The sequence below is a fragment of the Dipteris shenzhenensis genome, chromosome 22 (assembly GCF_047967505.1).
Source record: "Dipteris shenzhenensis isolate YYH24624 ecotype China chromosome 22, Dip_SZ_1.0, whole genome shotgun sequence".
In the NCBI taxonomy this organism is placed as follows: domain Eukaryota; kingdom Viridiplantae; phylum Streptophyta; class Polypodiopsida; order Gleicheniales; family Dipteridaceae; genus Dipteris; species Dipteris shenzhenensis.
The window spans coordinates 42,289,958-42,311,882 of NC_141617.1; the positions used below are offsets into that span (position 1 = coordinate 42,289,958).

Below are 21,925 nucleotides of genomic sequence, written 5' to 3' on the forward strand. Positions count from 1 at the left end.
GGTATTTGATGGTGGCGGGTGATGGGCTGAAAGTACAATGTACAGTTAAGTTGTTGCAGGTGTAGCATGTGATGTTCATTGTACTCCCATTTTCACAGCTAAAGTTGAAATTGGTCCATAATGCAACATTTGGGTCAATCCTGAATTGAGACCATTAAGCACTCATTCTTGTAGGCTCATTGTACTCCCATTTTCACAGCCAAAAGGAAAATTGGGCCCTAATGCAACATTTGGGTCAATCCTGAATTGAGACCAATAATATAACAAATGAATTCACAAATATATTTCGCTACTACATAAACTACACAATCATACTTGGAGATAATGTGTGGTCTTCAAGGTACCTTCATCTCAAGATTTCTTAGACATAATGTGTCCCTGCAGTATCAAGAAGTATTTATATAATATAATTGAGCGTAAATGTACAATTCTTTATTTTCTTTAGTGGCCATTTCTTAACTCCCTACTTGCTATCTACATTTAAATAATGATATGCTGAGAGCTCAATATATTACTTGATAAACTGCAGACTACACCTCCATGGATGACCTGCATTCAGTACTTTTCTATAAAGTACAAAATGGTACTGAGAGCCAAGCTTATTGCTTCAGAGTACTTCGTGCATCTGTTTAATTTTTTGGCATTCTTTCAAGCCGTCTCTATTTGTGCACTGAATTGTTGAATAAATAAATCTCTAGACCGTGCCTAAGCTGTATTCAAACTCTGAAATGACAACAAGAGAGTCCCCGATGTTGAAACTTAATGGATCATGTTTCAAGGGTGGATTAATCACCTATAAAAAAACGTAATGATATTAGAAAGTGTATACTATTACTGCGTCAAATATAAACGAAATTCCAATTTTCTGCTGCAATTAGTTCCTACAAAGTTGTACACTTACAATCTGATTCCCCTTTCTGTATCCAATTGCAACCTCTTCACGTGAAACAGCTCTTTCTGAAAGCTCTGCAAATGACATTGACTCTCCCGGTTTAAAATATCGTCTGATGTCCTGAAGTCAACATTAAAAGCAAATTGTCATTTGAAACTGGTCTGCTCTATTATGCAGAGAGAAAAAATTTAATCATCCTTATACTAAAAAGCATACAAGAGATGTATTCCTCTGGAGATAGAGAATCTCATACCTTCATATATATCTCATTCCCCCAAGAGTTTAAGAGCTCTGTCCATATTTTATTTAATTCGCTCTGTTCAGCAACTGTACTTCAAAGAATGGTACAAAGGAATGAACAACAAGTGAGAATTTTATTGAGGATAAATTAGATTAATGTGATCTGCATTAAGTTTGAGCCTGCAGAAATTTAAATGGAACTCTAGAAAACACCTTGAGCTGTGACAAGTCCTGTGATTTCATCTGTTCCAATGAAGATAAGGTCAGGCCGTACTTTCATGACCTGAAAATTTTATCCAGGCTTGGAAGTAAGAAATTTCATTGGTATGACCTTGTGTAAATTGGAATATCTTTCTAAAAAATCAAAGGAGTCATTTGTAAATTGTAGAATGAATGAACGCATGCCATCCTTTTCCCCTTTTTCATGAAAAAGACTTCTATTAAGTATGAAAAAAGCCGCAAGAGCAGTTCTCAAAGCAAGAGTACATTATGCACAGCATGAGAATAAAGAGCAATGCACTTTTAAAGTCAAGAACTTGCCCTTCAAGATCCAAAAGTATAACGATTGTAGAGACTTCCTTGTTGCTCATAACGATTGTAAAGACTTCCTTGTTGCTCCTTTGCACAAAGATGATATGATTTTAGGCAAACCTTGGAGGTCTATGGATGTAAGGAAACACACTCGTACATTACGAGGGTACGACAATCAGCTTAAAGGGTGAGCGAGACATTCCCCATATTCGGCTCTATATCATACTAGAGCTAAAAGGGAAATACGTAGGGGAGTGAGTTGTAGTGTGATATATATATGTTAAGTAAGTGAAGCCCAAACATAGTAATCACGAACATAGTAGTCCTTAAGTAATTCGATGGCGGTCACTTTGCTAGTGATGATAGGCATGAGTTGTCTATTTCGCAATCTGAAGATCATACTATTGAGTTGATTCCATGGTCTTCACCTCCATGTAGAGCTCTTTATCAAATAAATAAGGTGGAGCTAGAGGAGGTAGAAAACCAAGTTGCGGAGTTACTAGAGAAAGGATTGATTAGACCAAGTAGTTTGCCTTTTGGAGCTCTGGTCCTCGTAGTAAAAAAGAAGGATGGAACCTTTAGGATATGTATTGACTATAGAGCCCTTAATAAGTTGATAATTAATAATAGATATCATATACCTAGAGTGGACGACTTGTTACACTCCTTGAAAGGTGCCAACGTAAGTTAGGATTAAGGAAGAAGACGGTCATAAGAATACCTTTAGAATGCAAACAGGATATTATGAATTTGTAGTTATGTCCATTGGGTTGACTAATACACTTGCTACCTTTTGTAGGCTAATGAAGAGAGTTCTTCGATCATACATAGGCATGTTTGTGGTTGTGTTCTTTGATGATATTTTGGTATATAGCCAAATTGAAGAAAACACAAACAACATCTTTAGCAAGTAATGGAGTTGTCGCCAAGGGAACAGCTCTTCTTGAATATAAAAGATAGTAAGTTCTTTAAGAGCAAAATAGAATACATGGAATCTAGTTTGATCAAGCCGAGGTGAAAGTTATAAAGCAATGGCTTGTCCCCACGAATGTACAAGAACTAAGATCTTTTCTCGATTTATGTACCTATTATAGAAGATTCATCTTAAATTTCTCTAAGATTGCATTGTCACTTACAGATTTTCCTAAGAAGCAATCTGTATATCATTAGGATGATAGTCATTTGAGTGCCTTTGAGAATTTAAAGGCTTCTATAATGTCTAGTCCTCTATTATTCTTGCCAGACTTTGAGAAGTATGTCTTTACAGGGATGCTAGTGGTACATCAAATGGACCTGTACTAATACAATGACATCCCAACTAGAATCCGAACGCAAAACATAGAAATACAGTTAGATTCTATTAATCGTGTAAGAGATTACAAAGATATGGTGTTGTAGGCATAAAGTCAACCCTATGGTTAACCAGTAGTACTTGGGTACTATATATACCAAGTACTTGTATTGTTTCATTTGAACATTTCTATTGGAGCTTTCTTGTGTGCACACTCTTGCTCACTTGTGTTCACAACCTATCTCCACTTTGTTCCTACATTTGGTGTCAGAGCGCTTCCGTCTCTAGAGCCCATTCCTGCGCTTGCTTCCAGACTCCCGCAAGCTTGGTGCTCCAATGCGCATTCCTGGTTCTCACATTCAGCTCTCCAGCTTTTGTTTGAGGTAGCTCCAACAGTCCAGCGGCTGTTTTTTGACCTTTTCAGGTCCGATTTTGATGTTTTTTCTAAATTTCTGAGCTGCCCGCATACAAACAAGCCTGTCCCGCACAATTTCAGGCAGGGGGGAAATTTTTTATTTTTTGTCCGTACAGTTGTACGGATCTGTCCGTACAATTGCGCAACAGTGCCGGGAGTCCGTATGACTTGTCGAAACCTGATTTCGAGTCCGTACGACTTGTTAGAAGGCGATTCGAGCAGTTTTCGAATGTTTTTTGGCATTTTTGCTCAGATCTGGACCCTTTTCAACTCCAGCCTCTCCTGTGTGTGTTCCAGTAGCTCCAGGCATCTTCATACTTCTCCAAGCTCTTCTCTACACGTGTATTGTATTCAGAAGTACGGGCGACAGTTTCATTTAGCTCCAAACAGCTCACTTCAGCTCCTTTGTCATCTCTAGCTTGCCCACACAGTCAGTGGACTGTTTTGCAGGTGGTTTGGGCCAAGTTGCACTTTCAGTAAATGTTTTGAGCTGTGTATTTCACTTCGGGACTGTTTTTGCAGCCCATACTCTTGCACTCTCAGGTGCATTTGCAGATACTCTGCATTGTTGGGTGCATTTGCAGTTACTCTACAGTTGTGGATGCCTTTGAGCTCCGTTGGATGCATTTGAGCACTCGTGGGTGTGCTATTTCAGATTTGGGTTGTGCATTTTCAGTTTGGGATTGCACTTCAGATTGCAGCAGAGTGCAGTGATTGGTTGATGCCATTTTTGCAGTGATTGCATTATGCAGTCAATGGCATTTCAGAGCAGCCAGTCATACTTTGCCTTTGCAGCCAGTATTAGTTTGGGATTTGCAGGCACATTTGGAGCCAATTGCACTTTTGGGACTTGAGTTCTTTTTGCAAGTACATTTGCAGCTTATGGGTATCCCATTTTGCATCATGTTGACCCTTTCACACAGTTTTGGCAATTTGTACCAAGCTACCTCACATGCAGCCATTGCTGCACCCCTGTACTCAGCCTCTGTGCTCGACAAGGCAACTGTTGGCTGCTTCTTGCTGCTCCAACTGATGGCACCACTCCCAAGGGAAAACATAAAACCACTAGTAGATCTCCTGTCTGAGACACTACCAGCCCAGTCAGCATCTGTGTATCCATGTACCTGTAATGCACACCCAGCTTCATAAAACAGTCCATAATGCAATGTGGACTTCACATACCGCAGTATGCGCCTAGCCGCATCCAAATGTGGCTTCCTCGGTGCCTGCATAAACTGACTCACCAGCCCCACAGCATAGCTCAAATCTGGTCTGGTTATAGTCATGTAAATCAAGCTACCTACTATGCGCCTGTACATAGTAATATCTTCAAGAAGCTCACCTGACTCTGCATTGAGCTTCACATTCTGCTCCAATGGAACAGAGATAGGCTTACAGCCTGTCATCCCATATTTGGACAGCATGTCCAAACCGTATTGCCTTTGCAATAGCCATATCCCACTCGGGGATCTAATAACCTCAATGCCCAAGAAGTAACGCAGCTCTCCCAAATCCTTCATCTCAAATTTCTGCTTCAATAGCAGCTTCACTTCATTAATGTCTGCATCACTATCACCTGTAATAATCAAGTCATCAACATAGATGACTATAAGCACAATCCCTCTGTTTGTCCTTTTCACATAAAGTGAAAAATCTGAATTGGAAATCTGAAATCCAATAGTGACAAGATATTGCCCTATCTTGTCTGACCATGCCCTCGGCGCCTGTTTTAAGCCATACAAGGCTTTGCACAACCTGCATACAAAATTGGGATGTGCATTATCCTCATAACCTTCTGGCTGCATCATATAAACCTCTTCCTGCAAATCACCATGCAAGAAGGCATTTTTCACATCCATCTGATGCAAAGACCATCCCTTTGCAGCAGCCATAGCAATTACTGCTCTCACGGTTGCCATCCTTGCAACTGGACTGAAAGTTTCCTCATAGTCAATTCCATATGTCTGTGCAAAACCTTTGGCAACCAATCTTGCCTTGTACCTGCTAACAGACCCATCAGCATTGTGCTTTACTTTGTAAACCCACTTGCAGCCAATAGCCTTCTTATCATGAGGCAAAGGCATCAAATCCCAAGTGTGGTTTGCATCCAAGGCAGCCATCTCTTCATCCATAGCTGCTTCCCAATTTTTATGCCCAGCTGCATCCTCAAAACATGTGGGCTCTGGCTCCTCTAGAACCTTGACCATATAAGCATAGTGATGTGCTGTATACCCATCATATCTCAGCCTGTCAACTGGATACTTAATACGAGTGGACCTCCGTACAACTGGATCAGTTGCAGGCGTCTTTAAATCATGCCTGCTTTTCCTTGCACCAGGTGTAACAACAGAAGGAATCCCAAGTTCCTCATCAAGGCTCATTTCAGAGCCACTTGACTCTCCATCAACATGAGAGCTACCAGCAGACACATCAAACACTGGAGCATGGTCCACTTTTTCTTTTCCCTTATGTGATACCTGCACAACACTATCAGGACTGCCATGTGACGATTCACTAGATCTCAATCTCCCTGTCCATGCATTAGATCCACTAGTAGAGGACTCTCTGGGTCCACTCAAGGCTTGAGATTGTTGCTCTGCATTTATTGCAGCATTCCCATTTCCTGCATCTGCATCTCCTACCATAACAGTTGGTGCATACCAGCTGCTCATTTCATCAAAAACAACATCTCTGCTCACTTGCATTTTGCGGGTGGAAGGGTTATAACAGCGATACCCTTTCTGGTGCTGAGCATATCCAATAAAGATGCATTTTTCTGCCTTTGGATCCAGCTTTGTTCTCTTCTCATCAGGAACATGAACATAAGCTATGCAACCAAATACCTTCAAGTGAGAAATATCTGGTTTTTGGCCTGTATACATTTCTTCAGGCGTCATGCCATGGACAGCTGCAGTGGGGGTTCTGTTCATAATATAAACAGCAGTTGCTACTGCTTCAGCCCAAAAATAATCAGGCATGTTTTTCTCATTTAGGATCGCCCGTCCTACTTCTGCAATATGCCTGTTCTTCCTTTCTGCAACCCCATTCTGCTGAGGGGTAGACCTGCATGAGTACTTCCTTTGAATTCCCTGTTCTTTCAGATATTCACAAAATTCTTCTGAAAAGTACTCTCCCCCTCCATCAGATCTTAGCACTTTAATATGCACACCTTTCTCTTTTTCAACCATGGCCTTAAAAGCCTTGAAATGGTTGAACACTTCACTTTTGTGCTTCATAAAATAAATCCACACCTTCCTAGTGTAGTCATCAATAAACGTCACATAATAATGGCATCCACCAATAGAAGCAGCTTTGGTTGTCCAAACATCTGAATGGATCACTTCCAAAGGTCTTCTGCTCACCTTAGCATTTTTGGGAAATGCATGTCTGGCCTGCTTACCCATTTGGCATGCTTCACATACCTTTTGCATTCCCTCAACTCTGAATTTAGGCAAACCTGCAACAATGTTTTTCGTTTGCATAGATTTCAGCCTTTGTATATTCACGTGCCCAATGCGCTTGTGCCATATCTCAATATCTGCAATGACACCTCTCCCATGCGCAAACATAGCAGCTTTCACCTCAGGCATATCAACATCCAAGGTGAACATTCTGCCATTTTTGTTGCCTTTCGCAACCAAGCGGCACTTATTTTTCAAGTCCTCAACGAAGCATCCATCAGGGTTAAATCTAACCTGCAAACCTTGCTCAACCATCTAGCCAACTGAAACCAGGTTCTTAGTGATTTTTGGAACATGAAGTACATCTGCCAAGTACTTTGTTTTGCCATCCTGCATAGCCAATGGCACTTTACCAACCTGCGTAATTGGGTGCACAGTATCATCACCTGTTTCAACATAACCTGGCTTATCCAAATTTCTGACATCATGAAACCACTCACCATGACTGGTCATGTGGTTAGAGGCACCTGAATCAACATACCAAACATCATTGCAAGCTGCAGCATCTCCTGACATGGAGTTAACCATATGCTGCATCACAAAAAGGTGCCCACTTGATGATGCATAGTTGCTTTGCTGCAACTTCCCACTTTTGATGTCATTTTGTTTTTTATAGCATGTATTCTCCTTGTGTCCAGGCTTTCCACAATAATAGCATTCTGTGCTGCTATTTACTTGCTGGTTCCTTTGCCATGAACCACGGCCTCTTTGGCTCCCCCTGCCTCTAGAACTACCACGTCCTCCTCCATAGGACTGGTTTTCCTGTTGTTGCTGTTGGTTCTGATTTCCTGCACGGCCACCAGAACGGCCTCTTCCTCTACCCCTGCCTCTACCTGTATTCGAGTAGAAAGCAGTCTCTTGAGAAGTTGAGGTGGCTGAACCACCATTCCTTTGCTCTTCACTCAGCAAGAGAGCAATAAGTTCCTGAAAATCAGGAAATGTTTCATGGACTCCAATGGATGTCCGAAATTGTGCATAATCTTTCCCAAGACCATTCAAGGTCACGGACACTAAGTCCTCATCATCAACAGGTGCTCCAATGGAGGCAAGAGAATCTGCAAGGCCTTTCACCTTCAAGGAATACTCATTTATATTCAGATTTTTCCTTTGCACATTGTGCAACTCCTGCTTTAGCTGCATCTTTCGTGCTTTGGTATTTGTGCTATACAGCTTCACCAATGTATCCCATGCCTCCTTAGGCGTCTCTAGATCCTGTATATGCACAATCATAGAATCTGAAATGCTAACGGACAGCCAATACAGGCATTTTCTGGCTTTTTCATGCCATTCTTTAAAGGCCTTCAATTCAGCAGGAGTGGGAGCAGCACCCAAAACTGGTTCTGCAGTTTCACCACTGATGTAATCCCAAACTCCCTTTCCCATAAAGAAGTTTGTCATCCTGAACTTCCATGCTTGGAAGTTGTTCTTGTCAAGCTTCTCACTGACAATGGTAGACAGATTCTCAGACATTTTACAAATCACGAATTGCAACAGCAACCTGTAAACACAGTAAATGCCTCAGAAGGGCAAATAGCAAAACTTCTGCAAAGAGCCTCACAGGGGCAGATCTGCAACACTGACGAAAGTGGTATTTCACCACACAGTCACTTCCTCGTGACGATTTTGCATCAACAGGCAACAGGCATGAATCTGCAACTCCCAATATCTCTGCACATAGGCATACGATGCAATTTCTGTGGCACCTTACCACCGACTAGCCGCGCGGTGGTCGCACAGCAAGAACAGGGCCTTTTTCTGAGTGCCTGCGAAGAACTTCCGCCTTCAAAACGGGCCCCGAAACGGCCTCAAATCAGAAAAATAAAGTCACCAAGGGCTTCGCCCTTTCCCGCAGCATATACTGCGCTCTCGCCGCACCGCGAAGGGCCTCTCAATCTGAAGCAGTGCACTCCTGCACTTCTTTTTTTTTTCCATGAAAAAGACTTCTATTAAGTAAGAACAAAAACCCGCGAGAGCAAGCTCAAAGCGGAATACATCATGAAATCATGAGGATAATAAAAAACCCCCTCAGAGTGAGGTGGAAAGAAACCAAGGCTGAGGCTGAAAGTGCCATCTCAACCCTGTAGTAGATTCAGAGAAGAAAGGAGAATCCTTCCATTCCCTGAAGAAAGAAGCCCTCCTAGCTGAGGCTGCACGGGAGTCCCCCTGCATACCCGTCCATACGGCCATCAGAGTGTGTACGATGTCTGTCCAGATACTAGCCAATGTGTGCGAGGGATGAACCTGAGTACCCTCCATAGCCTCTGTGCATCTGGATCTCCAGATATGCCAGGCTGCTATGCTCGCTATAATCTCCCAAGAAGTATCCACAGAGGCATGTACAGCTGTAAAAGGACGGTGTGTAACCACATCCAACGAGCAGAGCTCAACCCGATGATGTCGAACTGAAATGGCCCGGGAGGAGTCAAGTCCCTCATAGAAAACCTGAGGTCCTGTAAGAGAAAGCCAAGCCACCGAGCCCCAAGTCATAAAGAGTGGGGAATGGGCAAAGTGACTGAAGATCCTGGCTATCCCCATCCAAATCAATCTCGCCTGTCTGCAATCCCATAAGCAATGCTGAATAGACTCCGAAGCAGAAAGGCAACGAGGGCAAGTAGGGTCGGCTCCGAATCTGGACCTCCAAAGGTTCACTGCAATCCCTCCATGAATAGAAAGCCAAAAGAAGATAGTGATCTTTCTATTCCTGTGGGATTTCCAGAGCCTCCTCCAGAAGTACCTCTGCTGATCCGCAGTAATACCAAAAGTCTCCCAATGAGGAACTCTGGAGGGTCTCCAACCTCTACTACTGAGCTGAAATCTCCTGGCATTACTGACCGTGTAACGAAAGAAGGGGATGGTCTTCTCTCACTCCTGCACTTCTAGCTGTGCTACCTGCAGAGATTTGCTCCCAAACTCGAAATAGGAAAGCTACACTGGTCCTCTTACCAGGACACCAGAAACTTGGCTAGCTTTCTTGAGCTCCTTACCACGAACAAGGCTCTGATACCATGTAAAGAAAGAGGGAGAGAGATAGGAGACTCAAGTTCAGCTTTCTTCACAACACACAAAAGAGAGAGGACACAAGGTTGGAGGGTGAAGCCTTTCTTCACTTTTGCACACAACAACAATAATATAGAAGAGGGAAATACCCTATATGTCAAAACCTAGAATACGTGGTTCATATGTGAACCCAAACCAAAAACATACGTGGTAGTCTAACTACACCACGAGTACAACTAACATAGGCGGTGACATAAATGATAGTCATCCAGGAGATATATCGGGGGTAGAGCTTGATATCTCAACACTTCCCTCCCCCTACCCTTCTTCTGCCTCTACCCTTCCCCCCACCTCTACCCTCCCCCTACCCTTATCCTGCCTCCTACCCTTCTCCCGCCTCTACCCCTTCCCCCTGCCTCTACCCTTCCCTCCGCCTCTACATCCCTCCCCTTTACCCTCTCCCTACCCCCGCCTCTACCCCCCCGCCTCTACATCCCTCTCCTCTACCTCCTTATATCCTTTCCGCTGCCCGCTCCCCTCTCAGCCCGCTTCCCCTTCCTCGTTCCCCCGCTCACTCTACCCTGCTCCCTCCCCCCGCTTCTGCCTCAGCCCTCCCTCTACCCCGCTCCCTACCCCCGGCTTTTTTTCCTTCTTCCTGTCTCCCCCCTCTTCCTCCCGCAGCGTTTTTTGGAGCGAAAGGAGCCTCAAAAATGTCCGAGTCGGCCTCCTCACCTCGATTGGCGATGGATATTCCATCAGCCAATCCTACACCTCCACCGGCCGCGAAAACTATTACTTTTTCTAAAGACGAGTTGCAGCAACTCAAGAAGGACGTAGAGATTGAATGCTCTACCACGTTGCTCGCACGCATCTTCGGGTCTCACCCTTCCAGATCCCAAGCCAAAGACTAAATGCTTGTGGATCTCTCCCCCCAGACCTCACTCCACGATTGTTAGATGTTCGTCTTCTGGGATGAGGTTTTTTCCAGGTTGTTTTTGACACTCCAGAGGCTGCAAGCACTATGCTCAAAGCTGAGTTTTTACACCTAGGACACAGGAAGATCTTCTTTGACGCCTTTGATATTGGTTTCGACCCAGTGGAGGCAGATAAGGAAATCTTTTCGCTCTTCATCAGATTTCCCGGGCTTCCTCAGGTTTACCATCGACTTCTTTCTGTTATTGGGGAGCATTTCGACATGGTTGCTGAGATCCCACCCCTCCCTGGGTTGCCATTGACTGCAGCAGAGGCAACCTGTAAGGACCCTAACCTCACGATGGACCATGTTATGATCCAGCGCCCGTCGGATGGTTCCTTTGACCTCCACATAGCGGTCCTCCTCAGGATGGTGGTATAGCTCCTACTCGCTAGAGTGCTCCTCCACTGAGCGCTCCTTTGATACCGCCACCTTCTACTTCAGGTGCCTCACGACCTTCTACCTCAGGGGCACCTGACGCATACCAATGGGTTCCGGTTCATGTGCAGATCCCTCCTTCAGTTCACGAGGACACACTAGCAGACTCTGCTTCACCTCGGGTTGTCCCTCTAGTCTCACCTCGCATAGTCCGAGACGCTTCAGCTTCGACCTCCTCCCTGGTTGCAGCTTCTCCCCTAGAACCAGCGGTGCCAAACACTCTCCTTAAGGCAGTAGAGGTCTCCGTGGCTGGGCAGACACAGGATCGAGAGCAGTCCTCACTTCCTCCCTTGGATAAGGGGAAGGGGATGGTTTACACTATTGATCCTCTTCCCTCAAAAGGGATCCTTCGCACTCCGGTGTCTGGCTTGATTCACAGGAACTCATTTTCAGCCCTGACTGAAAATCTAGGCTATGCCCATCCAAATCAACCTCGCCTGTCTGCAATCCCATAAGCAATGCTGAATAGACTCCGAAGCAGAAAGGCATCGAGGGCATGTAGGGTCGGCTGGACCTCCAAAAGTTCACTGCAATCCCTCCATGGATAGAAAGCCAAAAGAAGATAGTGATCTTTCTATTCCTGTGGGATTTCCAGAGCCTCCTCCAGAAGCACCTCTGCTGATCCGCAGTAATACCAAAAGTCTCCCAATGAGGAACTCTGGAGGGTCTCCAACCTCTACTACTGAGCTGATATCTCCTGGCATTACTGACCATGTAACGAAAGAAGGGGATGCTCTTCTCTCGATGCCCTGCGTCAATCCACTCCCACTCTCTAGGGTCCCACTGTAAATACCTGATGGGAACTCCCCCATAGAGCCAGAGCCTCCAAGACCCGGTGGAGAGTAGCCGGGGGTCTGGGTCTAGGAACCACTCTGAATCTGATCCCTGCATCAAAAGACCTACAACCCTGATAGGCTGAAAAGCAGACTCAAGCAAGATGTCCTTTGTGGACCTGAGCAATCTGCCACCATCCTGGACACTAAAAACCAAAGCATCCTCCTGTGCATCTCGGAAGGCCAAAACCTGAAGCGGAACCCCGCCTCTCAAAAAAGTACCTGCCCAAGTGGAGGAAGTGAGTGGCATATCATCTGTGTCTACCCAAACCTCTGGAAGGGCTGCCTCAATCTGCAAGATCCTCCCTGCACTCCCTCTGAGATGTCCTATCAACCTTGATTTGGTTTCCTCTGGAAGCCTGCGGAAAGCTTTCCAAGACCCCATAGAAGAAGCAGGTCCCCTCTCCCACCTGGTCCACTGCATGTAGAGTGAGGCACCCAGTGGCCTGCCAAGATCATCTAAAATACTGTCATTCCACATGATGGGTTGCCTATCAATCTCTTCCCGAGAGGAAGGAGGAATCCTCCGAAGAGTGCTTCTGAAACTGGCCCAAGCTTTCAGAATGGCAACCATGAGAGGGGAAGAAGGTGACCTGAGGTGTGATGTGGTGAAGATCCATCTAACACTGCTCATCCAGTCTCCTTCTGAAGAAGGTGTGCACCTCTGTATGCTGCTGATAAGAAAGTCCTTCCACGGTTTCTACCCTGGCATAAGTCCTCGCACCACCATCTTGCAAAGTAAAGCTCTGCACTGTAAATCTGGATCAATAATATTGACACCCCCATCCTGTGTAGGGAGGATTAGGATCTCCCAAGCCACCCTGGCTAAGGCATCTGCTGTGCCATCAAGCCCACTCCAGAGAAAGTTCCTGATCGGTCTTCTAAGCTGAATGATACAGTCCCTAAAACGGCACCAACATGAACAAACAAACCAGGCTGTGGCCAAGAGGACCTGGTTGACCACCACAACTCTAGAGGCAAGATCCAGCTTGGCTGAGCTCCAAAAAAGAAGCTTCCTTCTGATGCTCTCCAAAACGGGAGCAAATTGCTGCGTGGTAGAAATATCCAAGCCAACCTGGCAGCCCAAATACCTGATAGGCACACCCCTCTGAACCCAAGTGAATCCTATGTCAAGCCCCCAAACTGGAGTGTCCTCATCACTGATCCAAAAGCCATTGGATTTATGCCAATTTATCTGCGCCCCTGCCGCCAAGCAAAATAAATCCAATGCTGTCCTGAAAGAAGTGAGCGTCTGTGGAGTGGCATCCAAGTAAATTGCTGTGTCATCAGCCAACTCACTGTCAAGTAGCTCCTCTTCCCTTTTGATGGGAAGTCTCAGCCCAAAGATGTCAGCTTGAGATCTAACATAGATACTCATAGCTTCGGCCACGAACAAAAAAAGGAAAGGAGCAAGGGGGCATCCCTGACGAACTGATCTCGAAATCTGAAATCTCTCACCCCTTACCCCACCAATAAGTACCTGGCTGTGGGCTGATCTGTACAAAGAGGAAACACCTCTAATCCAAGCATCAGTAAAGCCAAAGCGTAGAAGGGTGCCCTCCAAAAAACCCCAATCTACTCTGTCATAAGCTTTTTCAAAATCCAAAAGTAGAATGGCAAGATTCTAGCCACTCTGCATGGCCCACTCTGAAGCTTCCCAGAAAGAAAAAATGTTATCAAAAATGCTTCTGCCATGCACAAATCCCGTCTGAGTGTCATGAATGAGATCAGGGAGAAGTGGCTGCAATCGGAGGCTGATAGCCTTGGCCAGAATCTTGTAACAAGTCCCCAGAATTGTGATAGGCCTCCACTGGGACACTAAATTTCTGCTACCTCCTTTTGGGATAAGGTGGATGAGACCCTTTGTAAGCGACCCAGGCATCTCGCCAGAGTCCCAAATGGCCTGCAGGGCTGAAGTAATATAGTCTCCAATCATATCCCAAAATGCAATGAAAAAAGACGGGGTGAGGCCATCTGAACCTGGGCACTTGCCCTTGTGAAGGGCTGAAAGTGCAGTCCTGAACTCTGTGTTGGTGAAAGGTGCGTCGAGTAGAACATCCATACCCGGATTCACCAACACAGGGATACTCTTCCAAATAGCCTGTCTAGCATCCTCTCTATCGTGTGTCTCAGGATCAGCAGTAAGAAGGGTGGCATAGAAATCTGAAGCTATGCGTAAGACATCATCAGGCTCTATCTGTAAAACCCCATGTGAGTCAATAAGCTGGGATACACTCTCTCTACTATGTCTAGGGCCAAGAGTAGAGAAAAAGTGTTTATTGACTCTACCACCCATTTGAATCCAGAAGGACTCCCGTGCATGAAAGGCATACTCTGCTCTCTCTGATCAAGCAATAACTGCAGAGATGAGCCCTTGCTGCAGAGATGAGCCCTTGCTGCAGCAAGGCGCTCCTGAATCCAAGCATCTGAAGACCATTTCTGCTCTTACCTCTGCAAAGCTGCCAACTGCTGGCAAACACCAATCTCCCGTCTGAGAATATCTCGTCTCCTGGTACAAGCAACTGAGCGGTAGAAGTCGCTAATACCAGAAAGGGCAGCGGCTACATGTGATGGATATGGCTGCCCACCCTGGACATGAGCAAACCATATCTGCAGGGCTGCCTCTGTAAGGTCCTCCTCTGTGTAAAAGGCATCTGGAATCCTGATGCTGGCAAACCGGCCTCTCAAGTGAGGCTCTGAGATAGCCAGCACAACAGGGAAGTGGTCTGAAGTGGAAACCCCAGCAGCAATGCATACCGATCCACCTCTGTCTAGTGCCCAATCATCTACATAGAATCTGTCAATGCGTGCATGAATAGGCATCTGTTGCCTCCTGTTCAACGAGGGACTGTGGCTGAATAAGAAAGGCATCATCACACCAAGTATCTCTGCCACAGAAATGGAAAAGGAAGGCATCCCAAGCTGCTCTCTCCAAAGAGTGAAGTCCGCCTTCTCTACCCCCTTTTTTGTCTGACGGTAACTCGACCATGTTAAAGTCACCTCCAATCACCCATGAATCCACAGGAGAGCAAAGTCTTCCACATAAGGACACGTTCCCCTCTAATGTTGGAGGCATATAGGTTAAGGAAACCAACCTTACGCCCTCCAATCAAAAGAATAATCCACTGATGGGGGCCCAGGAGAGCAAAGTCTTCCACATAAGGACACGTTCCCCTCTAATGTTGGAGGCATATAGGTTAAGGAAACCAACCTTACGCCCTCCAATCAAAAGAATAATCCACTGAGCTCTAGAGGGAATAATGACTCCGTGCCCAACAACTAAGGGAAGAAACGCGAGGATGATTTGGATGGGGGTAGCCAAGATTTTCAGTCACTTTGCCCACTCCCCATTCTTTATGACATGGGGCTCAGTGGCTTGGCTTTCTCTTACAGGGCCTCAGGTATTCTATGAGAGACTTGACTCCTCTTGGACCATTTCGATTCGATGTCATCAGATTGAGTCCTGTTCGTTGGATGTGGTACCACACCTTCCTTTTGTAGTAGCTATACATGCCTCTGTGGATACCTCTTGGGAGATTCTAGCGAGCATAGCATCCTAGCATATCTGGAGAGCCAGATGCATAGAGGCTTTGGAGGATACTCAGGTTCATCCCTCGCACACATTGGCTAGAATCTGGACAGACACCGTACATACCTTGATGGCCGTATGCTCGTGAGTATGCAGGGAGACTACCGTACAGCCTCATCTTGGAGGGCTTCTTTTTTCAGGGAATGAAAGGGTTCTTCTTTCTTCTCTGAGACTCCTACAGGGTTGAGGTGGCACTTTCAGCCTCAGCCTTGGTTGTTTTCCACCTCACTTTGAGGGGGTTTTATTTATCCTCTTGATTTCATGATGTATTCCGCTTTGAGCTTGCTCTCGCCGGTTTTTCCTCTTACTTAATAGAAGTCTCTTTCTTGAGAAAAAAAAAAGTAGGGGATTTAGGATTTATAATCCCGCTACTAGGAAGGTAATAATTAGTAGAGATGTTCTCTTTGCTGAGAATGAGTGCATGCAGCCTGCTAGTGCAGACTTGCCACCATACGATGACCCTTTGGACATCATCCAATTTGAGGATGATGAGATAGAGTCTCTTGATGCTTCCCCTTCTACTTCTCATAGTTCAGATGGCTTGCCACATGTTGAGGATGGCTCTCCCTCAAATGTTTCAGATTTGCAGCCAATTAATGAGAATAGACAGCCTCATGTTTGGAGGCATTATGAACGTCATGAGGCCACTAAAGATGTTGATGCAGCCCCGAGTGGTACAGTAGAGAAATACATTCCACGTTGGGCAAGGTTGACCATTCAAGATGCTAAGGATCAGCCTACTTTGGGGAAAACCAGGGCCATCACTCAGAAAAATCAGAAAAAGGTCAATTTCGCTTTGATGACCTCAGTGATGGAAGCTGAAAATGAGCCTCAAAGCTTCAAGGATGCTCAGCATAATCCGGCATGGCAGAAAGCTATGAAAGCTGAGATTAAATCCATTGAGAAGACTGCCACATGGGACTTGGTTGATGCGCCCATTGGGAAAAATGTGGTTGGCATGAAATGGATTTATAAGGTGAAATACCATTCAGATGGCACAGTTGAGAAATACAAAGCCCGTTTGGTTGCCAACGGGTATGCACAAGAGGAGGGGATAGATTATGAGGAGACTTTTGCTCTAGTGGCCAAGATGACCACCATTCGTTCTGTCATCTCTCTTGCTGCGTTTTACGGTTGGTCAGTGTACCAAATGGATGTCAAGACCGCTTTTCTCAATGGAGATCTTAAAGAGGAGGCCTATGTACATCAGCCCCAAGGTTTTGAGGTGAAGGGACAAGAGCACAAGGTATGCAAGCTCAAGAAGGCTCTATATGGGCTGAAGCAAGCACCTCATGCGTGGTATCAAAAGATACATCAGTTTTTGATGTGCTAGGGCTTCGTAAACACTCATACAGAGCCAAATCTGTATGTTCTGCAGCAAAAATCAGAATTGGTCATGTTAATACTATATGTGGATGACATCATACTCACTGGCAGTGATTTGCAGCAAATTACAGCAATGCAGTCTGCTTTATGTCACAACTTTGAGATGACAGATTTGGGACTATTGCATTATTGTCTTGGCATTGAGTTTTCGGAAACCCATGATGAGATTTCTATGTCACAAACAAAGTATTCAAAGGGGTTGTTGCAGAAATTTAAAATGGAGAACTGTAAGCCTGTGGCTACTCCATTGGAAAAGGGACTCAAGCTGAGTAAGCATGATAAGTTTGATGGCACTTTGTACAGGCATTTGGTTGGCAATTTGATATATCTATGCTCCACCACACAGCCTGATATTGCCTACGCCACAGGGCTTTTGAGCTAGTTCATGCATTGTCCCACGATCACACATTGGAATGCAGCAAAGAGGGTTCTCAGATATGTCCATGGCACTCTCTCTCTTGGCTTGCATTATGCTTCAGATTGTGATCTAAAGCTGAGTAGTTTCACCGACTCAAATTGGTCAGGGGACATTGACGACAGACGGCCCACTACTGGCTATTGCTTCTCATTGGGATCAGCCTGTATCTCATGGCTCAATAAGAAGCAAGAGCGAGTCTCTCTTTGCTCCAGTGAAGCAGAGTACAAAGCTGCAAATTCAGCCACTTCAGAGTTAATGTGGTTAAGGAAGCTTTTGCATGACTTGCATCATGCACAAGATGGCAAAGCAAACTCTATCTTTTGTGACCGCCAGAGTTGCATTGCCATAGCCAACAATCCTGTCTTTCATGCTTGCATGAAACACATTGAAAATCATTATCATTATGTATGGGATTGTATTTCTGATGGCTTCATTGATCTCATCTATTGTCCATCTAAGGACAATGTGGCGGATATCTTCACCAAAGCCCTGTCAACAGATCTTTTTTTATGACATCGACATGGCTTCGAGATCAGAGACATTCTCACAATGTCAAGGGGGGTGAAGTGATTCACAATGATATTGTTTTCATGTACTCCCATAGGTTGCATATCCATCTGGATGAATTTGTGCAACCATGGTACTTTAGGTACTGCAAGGTACACCTGAGATGTTTCCAGGGTACTTTCAGCCATATCTTTGAGGGGGGATTTGTAAGAGATTACAAAGATATGTTGTAGGCATAAAGTCGACCCTATGGTTAACCAATAGTACTTGGATACTATATATACCTATAGGAACAAAGCGGAGACAGGTTGTGAACACAAGTGAGCAGAGCAAGAGTGCACACACAAGAAAGCTCCAATAGAAATGTTCGAATGCATGTTTGAGGGGAGGGGTTCCTATCCTTCCGGAGGTGTTACCGAAGGCCAAAGGCCACTGGCGTCAGAAGCATGAGTTTTGCAATGCTCTAATGCAATGGATCGTGCAGAGCGCACCGTGCAATAGTGTGCGAGTGTCGTATGCTATACTGCAGTGAACGACGGCGTACGAGTGCACTATGCTAAATGACAATCACCGGTGAACTCCACAACATAAGCAAAAATAAGAAAATCCTACACTGGTGAACAATCCCCATATCGGGAAGAGACAAGAGATGAGAAAGTGACCGAGTTGGCCAAAGTACATATCACTAGACATGTCCCCAGGTCACAAGTCGCAAGTCACAAGAATACACAAGTCGCAAATCACAAGAATACACAGGTCTATCCCCATAGTAGACAAAGGGTACACACAAGTCTCTCCACACTCTCTCCTTGGCGAGCTCGTAGCTCTAGCCTCTATCTCTCCTCACTCTCCTCTCTTTCGCTCCCTGTCGAATGCCGAATGCCTCCTTTTCTCTCTCCCTTCTCCTTCATCCTCATCCCCCGCCTTGGAGGGTCCCTTCTTCACTGAGAATCCCCCCCTTTCTTCCCATTGGTCATCCTCTTATCGCCTTAGCTGTTGAGGATAGCCGTTGCGCCGCTGGCTCTCTTGATGGCTTCGGCGACTTCCTGACTCCCTGACTCGCCAGCCTGATGGTGTAAATTCTCCATGTGCAGGTGAGCTGGTTCACCGCTCCACTGCACCACTGTATCACTGAACCACTGTGTAATATAAATACTCCTGACTGCTTCATGTGCTAAGCTCACTCTCCATGTGCGCAGCTCTTGATGAGATCACTTTGGACACGGTACTCCTGGTTGACCTGTGTCGACCTGTGGTTGACTTGTGTCGACCTGTGGTTGACATGTGTCGACCTGTGGTTAACATGTTTCGACTTGTGGTTGACAGCCTCGGACAGTACTCCTGGATGAACCCGTGTGATCGCGTGGCTAACTTGTGTTGACACATGGTCAACATGTGGTCAACAGATGTCGTCATGTGGTCAACGCCTGTCGACAGGTGGTCGTGTGATAAGGTAACAGTTTCCCCCGCCACTATCATTCACCGTCCCGATGAATAGAAAGGTTGGACGAATCCGTCAAAGAAAAATAAAGATGAACTTACAAACCATTGATATGGTGATGGAGTGGGAAAAGGAAAGAGTACAGACCATGTGGTTGGCCGTGGGAGTAATCCAAGATTTGTATTAAGTGGAGATGTGAAAAATAAACTGCTGTATTACAAGGGACAGCATGGAAAATTGCAGAAAAAACTGAGTACATCTTGAGGTAAAACACTGATATTTACAGTGAGGGCCAAACAGCTTGGCAAAATCTAACAGTGCAAAAAAAAACCCAAACACCAACAGCCATGTATCAACTCTTCTATGAGATTACAGAGGGTGGTAAAGCTGCAGCCTGTTCCTCTGCCTTCTTCTCCTCTGCCTTCGTATTTGGCTCTGTGGCTTTTTGCGCATCCCTTTGCTCTGGCTCAGTCATAGGTACCTGTGGATGGGGTGCTTCCTCCTCACACTCAAGCGTGTCCATCACATTTCTCAGATTTTCATACTTGTCTTTATATCGGTGGTATCGCCGGTAGTAATGATCCTTTTGCTCTTGCAAGGTGGACTGGGAAGTCTGGAGGGTGGCCAACTGCATCCGAAGAGCTGTGAATTCTTCCTCCATGGATGAACGCTTCTTTCCCAATTCAGCCACTCTGGATTCTGATTTTTCTTTGGCAATCTCGGAGGAAGACAAAGACTCTTTTAACTTGGTAATCTCCTGGTGAAATCTGGTCACCTCCGTGACATGCTGGCTGTGCAAAGTTGCCAGAGCTGCAGCATGTTGGCTGCGTAAAGATGTCATTGCTGCTTCCCATTCCTGCCTGTGATTATGGAGGCGATCCTCAAGGGCAGCCTTCTGAATATTCCAAGCGATGTCACGCTCATGTATTGCTGAGTCCTTCTCTTTCTGCCACCTTTCCTCCTGTTGTCGAAGTGTCACGCTAGTGGCGCGCTGCTGGGCTGCCTGAGCTCTCTCGAATTCTAACTTTAAATGTTGCTATTGAGAGAGGAGCTTATGAGCATAACCTGTGGAATTGAAGACCGTTGTCCCAAGCTGCGTGAAGGTGTCGTCCATGATACACTGAGCAAGATGCAGAGACCTTTTCATCCACGCATACCTGTCGTTGTAATTCATCCTGTCTGCCAAATTAATGACGTCCCCCAATTCCTCAAACATGTCACGGAGAGCTCCCTCTTCCTCGGGTGACAGGTTTCCTGTAGGTGCCAATTTGTCCAAGTGCACAAAACATGTCGGGGCCCTGGAGATCTTTTTGTTCTGTGCGAGGCAGTCCTGCAAGGGAATGGTGAAGATTTGATTGAGATCCTGCTCTTCCCCACAGACTGGTGAGCGTTTTTTGTGAAGGACAGATAGTAGTTGGCTGTAATCTTCATTCTGTTTTTCCACCAGGGAAATATTTGAAAGAGGTGGGCCCGATGAAGCAGCTATGTAAGCTGTGAACATATCATTCTCATGAAGGGGTGGGCAATCCACAGATTTGGGCAGAATCCCTCCCTCAAATAGCTCCTTTGATGCTGAAGTTGCCGATGGAGCATCTCCGCAAGAGGGGCTCCCACTCCCGTCTCTAGTCCTGTCTCTGCCTGGGGAGGCCGAAATGTGAAGTACACCCTGGGATGACATCTCCTGAGAAAGCCCATGGGAGTGGGAGTCGGGTCCCAGGCTAAGATTTAGGTCCAACATCTGGTCCATCAGAGGTCGCCTGAACTATGGTGATGACTACATCGGTGAAAGTGGTAGGGGGTGAAGACGAAACAGCTGCAGTCCTGCGTAACAATACACCTGTCGAGGAAGTCCCGGGTACAACAGTCGTCGTCACTGGTATAACAGGAGGTGTACCTGGTGCAATCCCTCCCATGGAAAGTCTGGAGATCGCTGGAGAAGCCTGGACAAGTGTGACTGATGGAGAGGCAAGTCCTGGCACGGGCACGACTGATGGAGATACAAGACATGTCACTGATGGTAGCCCTGTGGCACCGGTAACAGAATATGCTGAAGAAGCTCCGGTGCAGACTTCATGAGGTGGCACTCGCCGAGGTGTCCTCCTGAGCGAAAGAGGAGAAGAGGCAGTCCCGGGGGAAGGAACACTGGAAGTGACAGTGAACGATGTGGAAGAGGGGGTGACAGGAGGGGAGAGAGATGTGGAAGGGAGGCGACCTGTGACAATGGGCGGAGGGTTGGCCTTCCACTGATGAAGTAAGAAGGTGAGGTGGGACCCACAAGTACAGGTATATGTGCCCCGACGCTTGCGAACTGTGTTACGAAAGGCAGAGTAGAAGAGTGAGGCAAAATCATAGGGAGTGACCGAGAGGATGGAATCTAAGGCAGAATGGATCGCCTTGGTGATGAAGAAGTGGCCTGGGGCAGAGTAGAAGTGTGTGAACAAATACCTCGCTAGAAGCGCCTCTCGGCTGTTTCCCTCGAGAACTTTCTTGCACTCATGTCCTCTGCTATGAGT

At 45.9% G+C, this 21,925-nt stretch overlaps 1 protein-coding gene across 1 annotated transcript in view; it reads right to left on the reverse strand.

The window, feature by feature from the left end:
- Positions 1-352: 352 nt before the first annotated feature.
- LOC147888127 (putative ion channel POLLUX-like 2) overlaps positions 353-21,925 on the reverse strand; it is a 328,483-nt gene continuing 306,910 nt past the window's right edge. Inside the window, exons 14-17 of the mRNA XM_087393294.1 lie at positions 1,346-1,415; positions 1,146-1,219; positions 902-1,012; positions 353-793 (exon numbers count right to left, since the gene is read on the reverse strand). Coding sequence (XP_087249420.1) covers positions 695-793; positions 902-1,012; positions 1,146-1,219; positions 1,346-1,415 — 354 coding nt within the window. The 3' untranslated portion in view covers positions 353-694. The remainder of the gene's footprint in view (positions 794-901; positions 1,013-1,145; positions 1,220-1,345; positions 1,416-21,925) is intronic.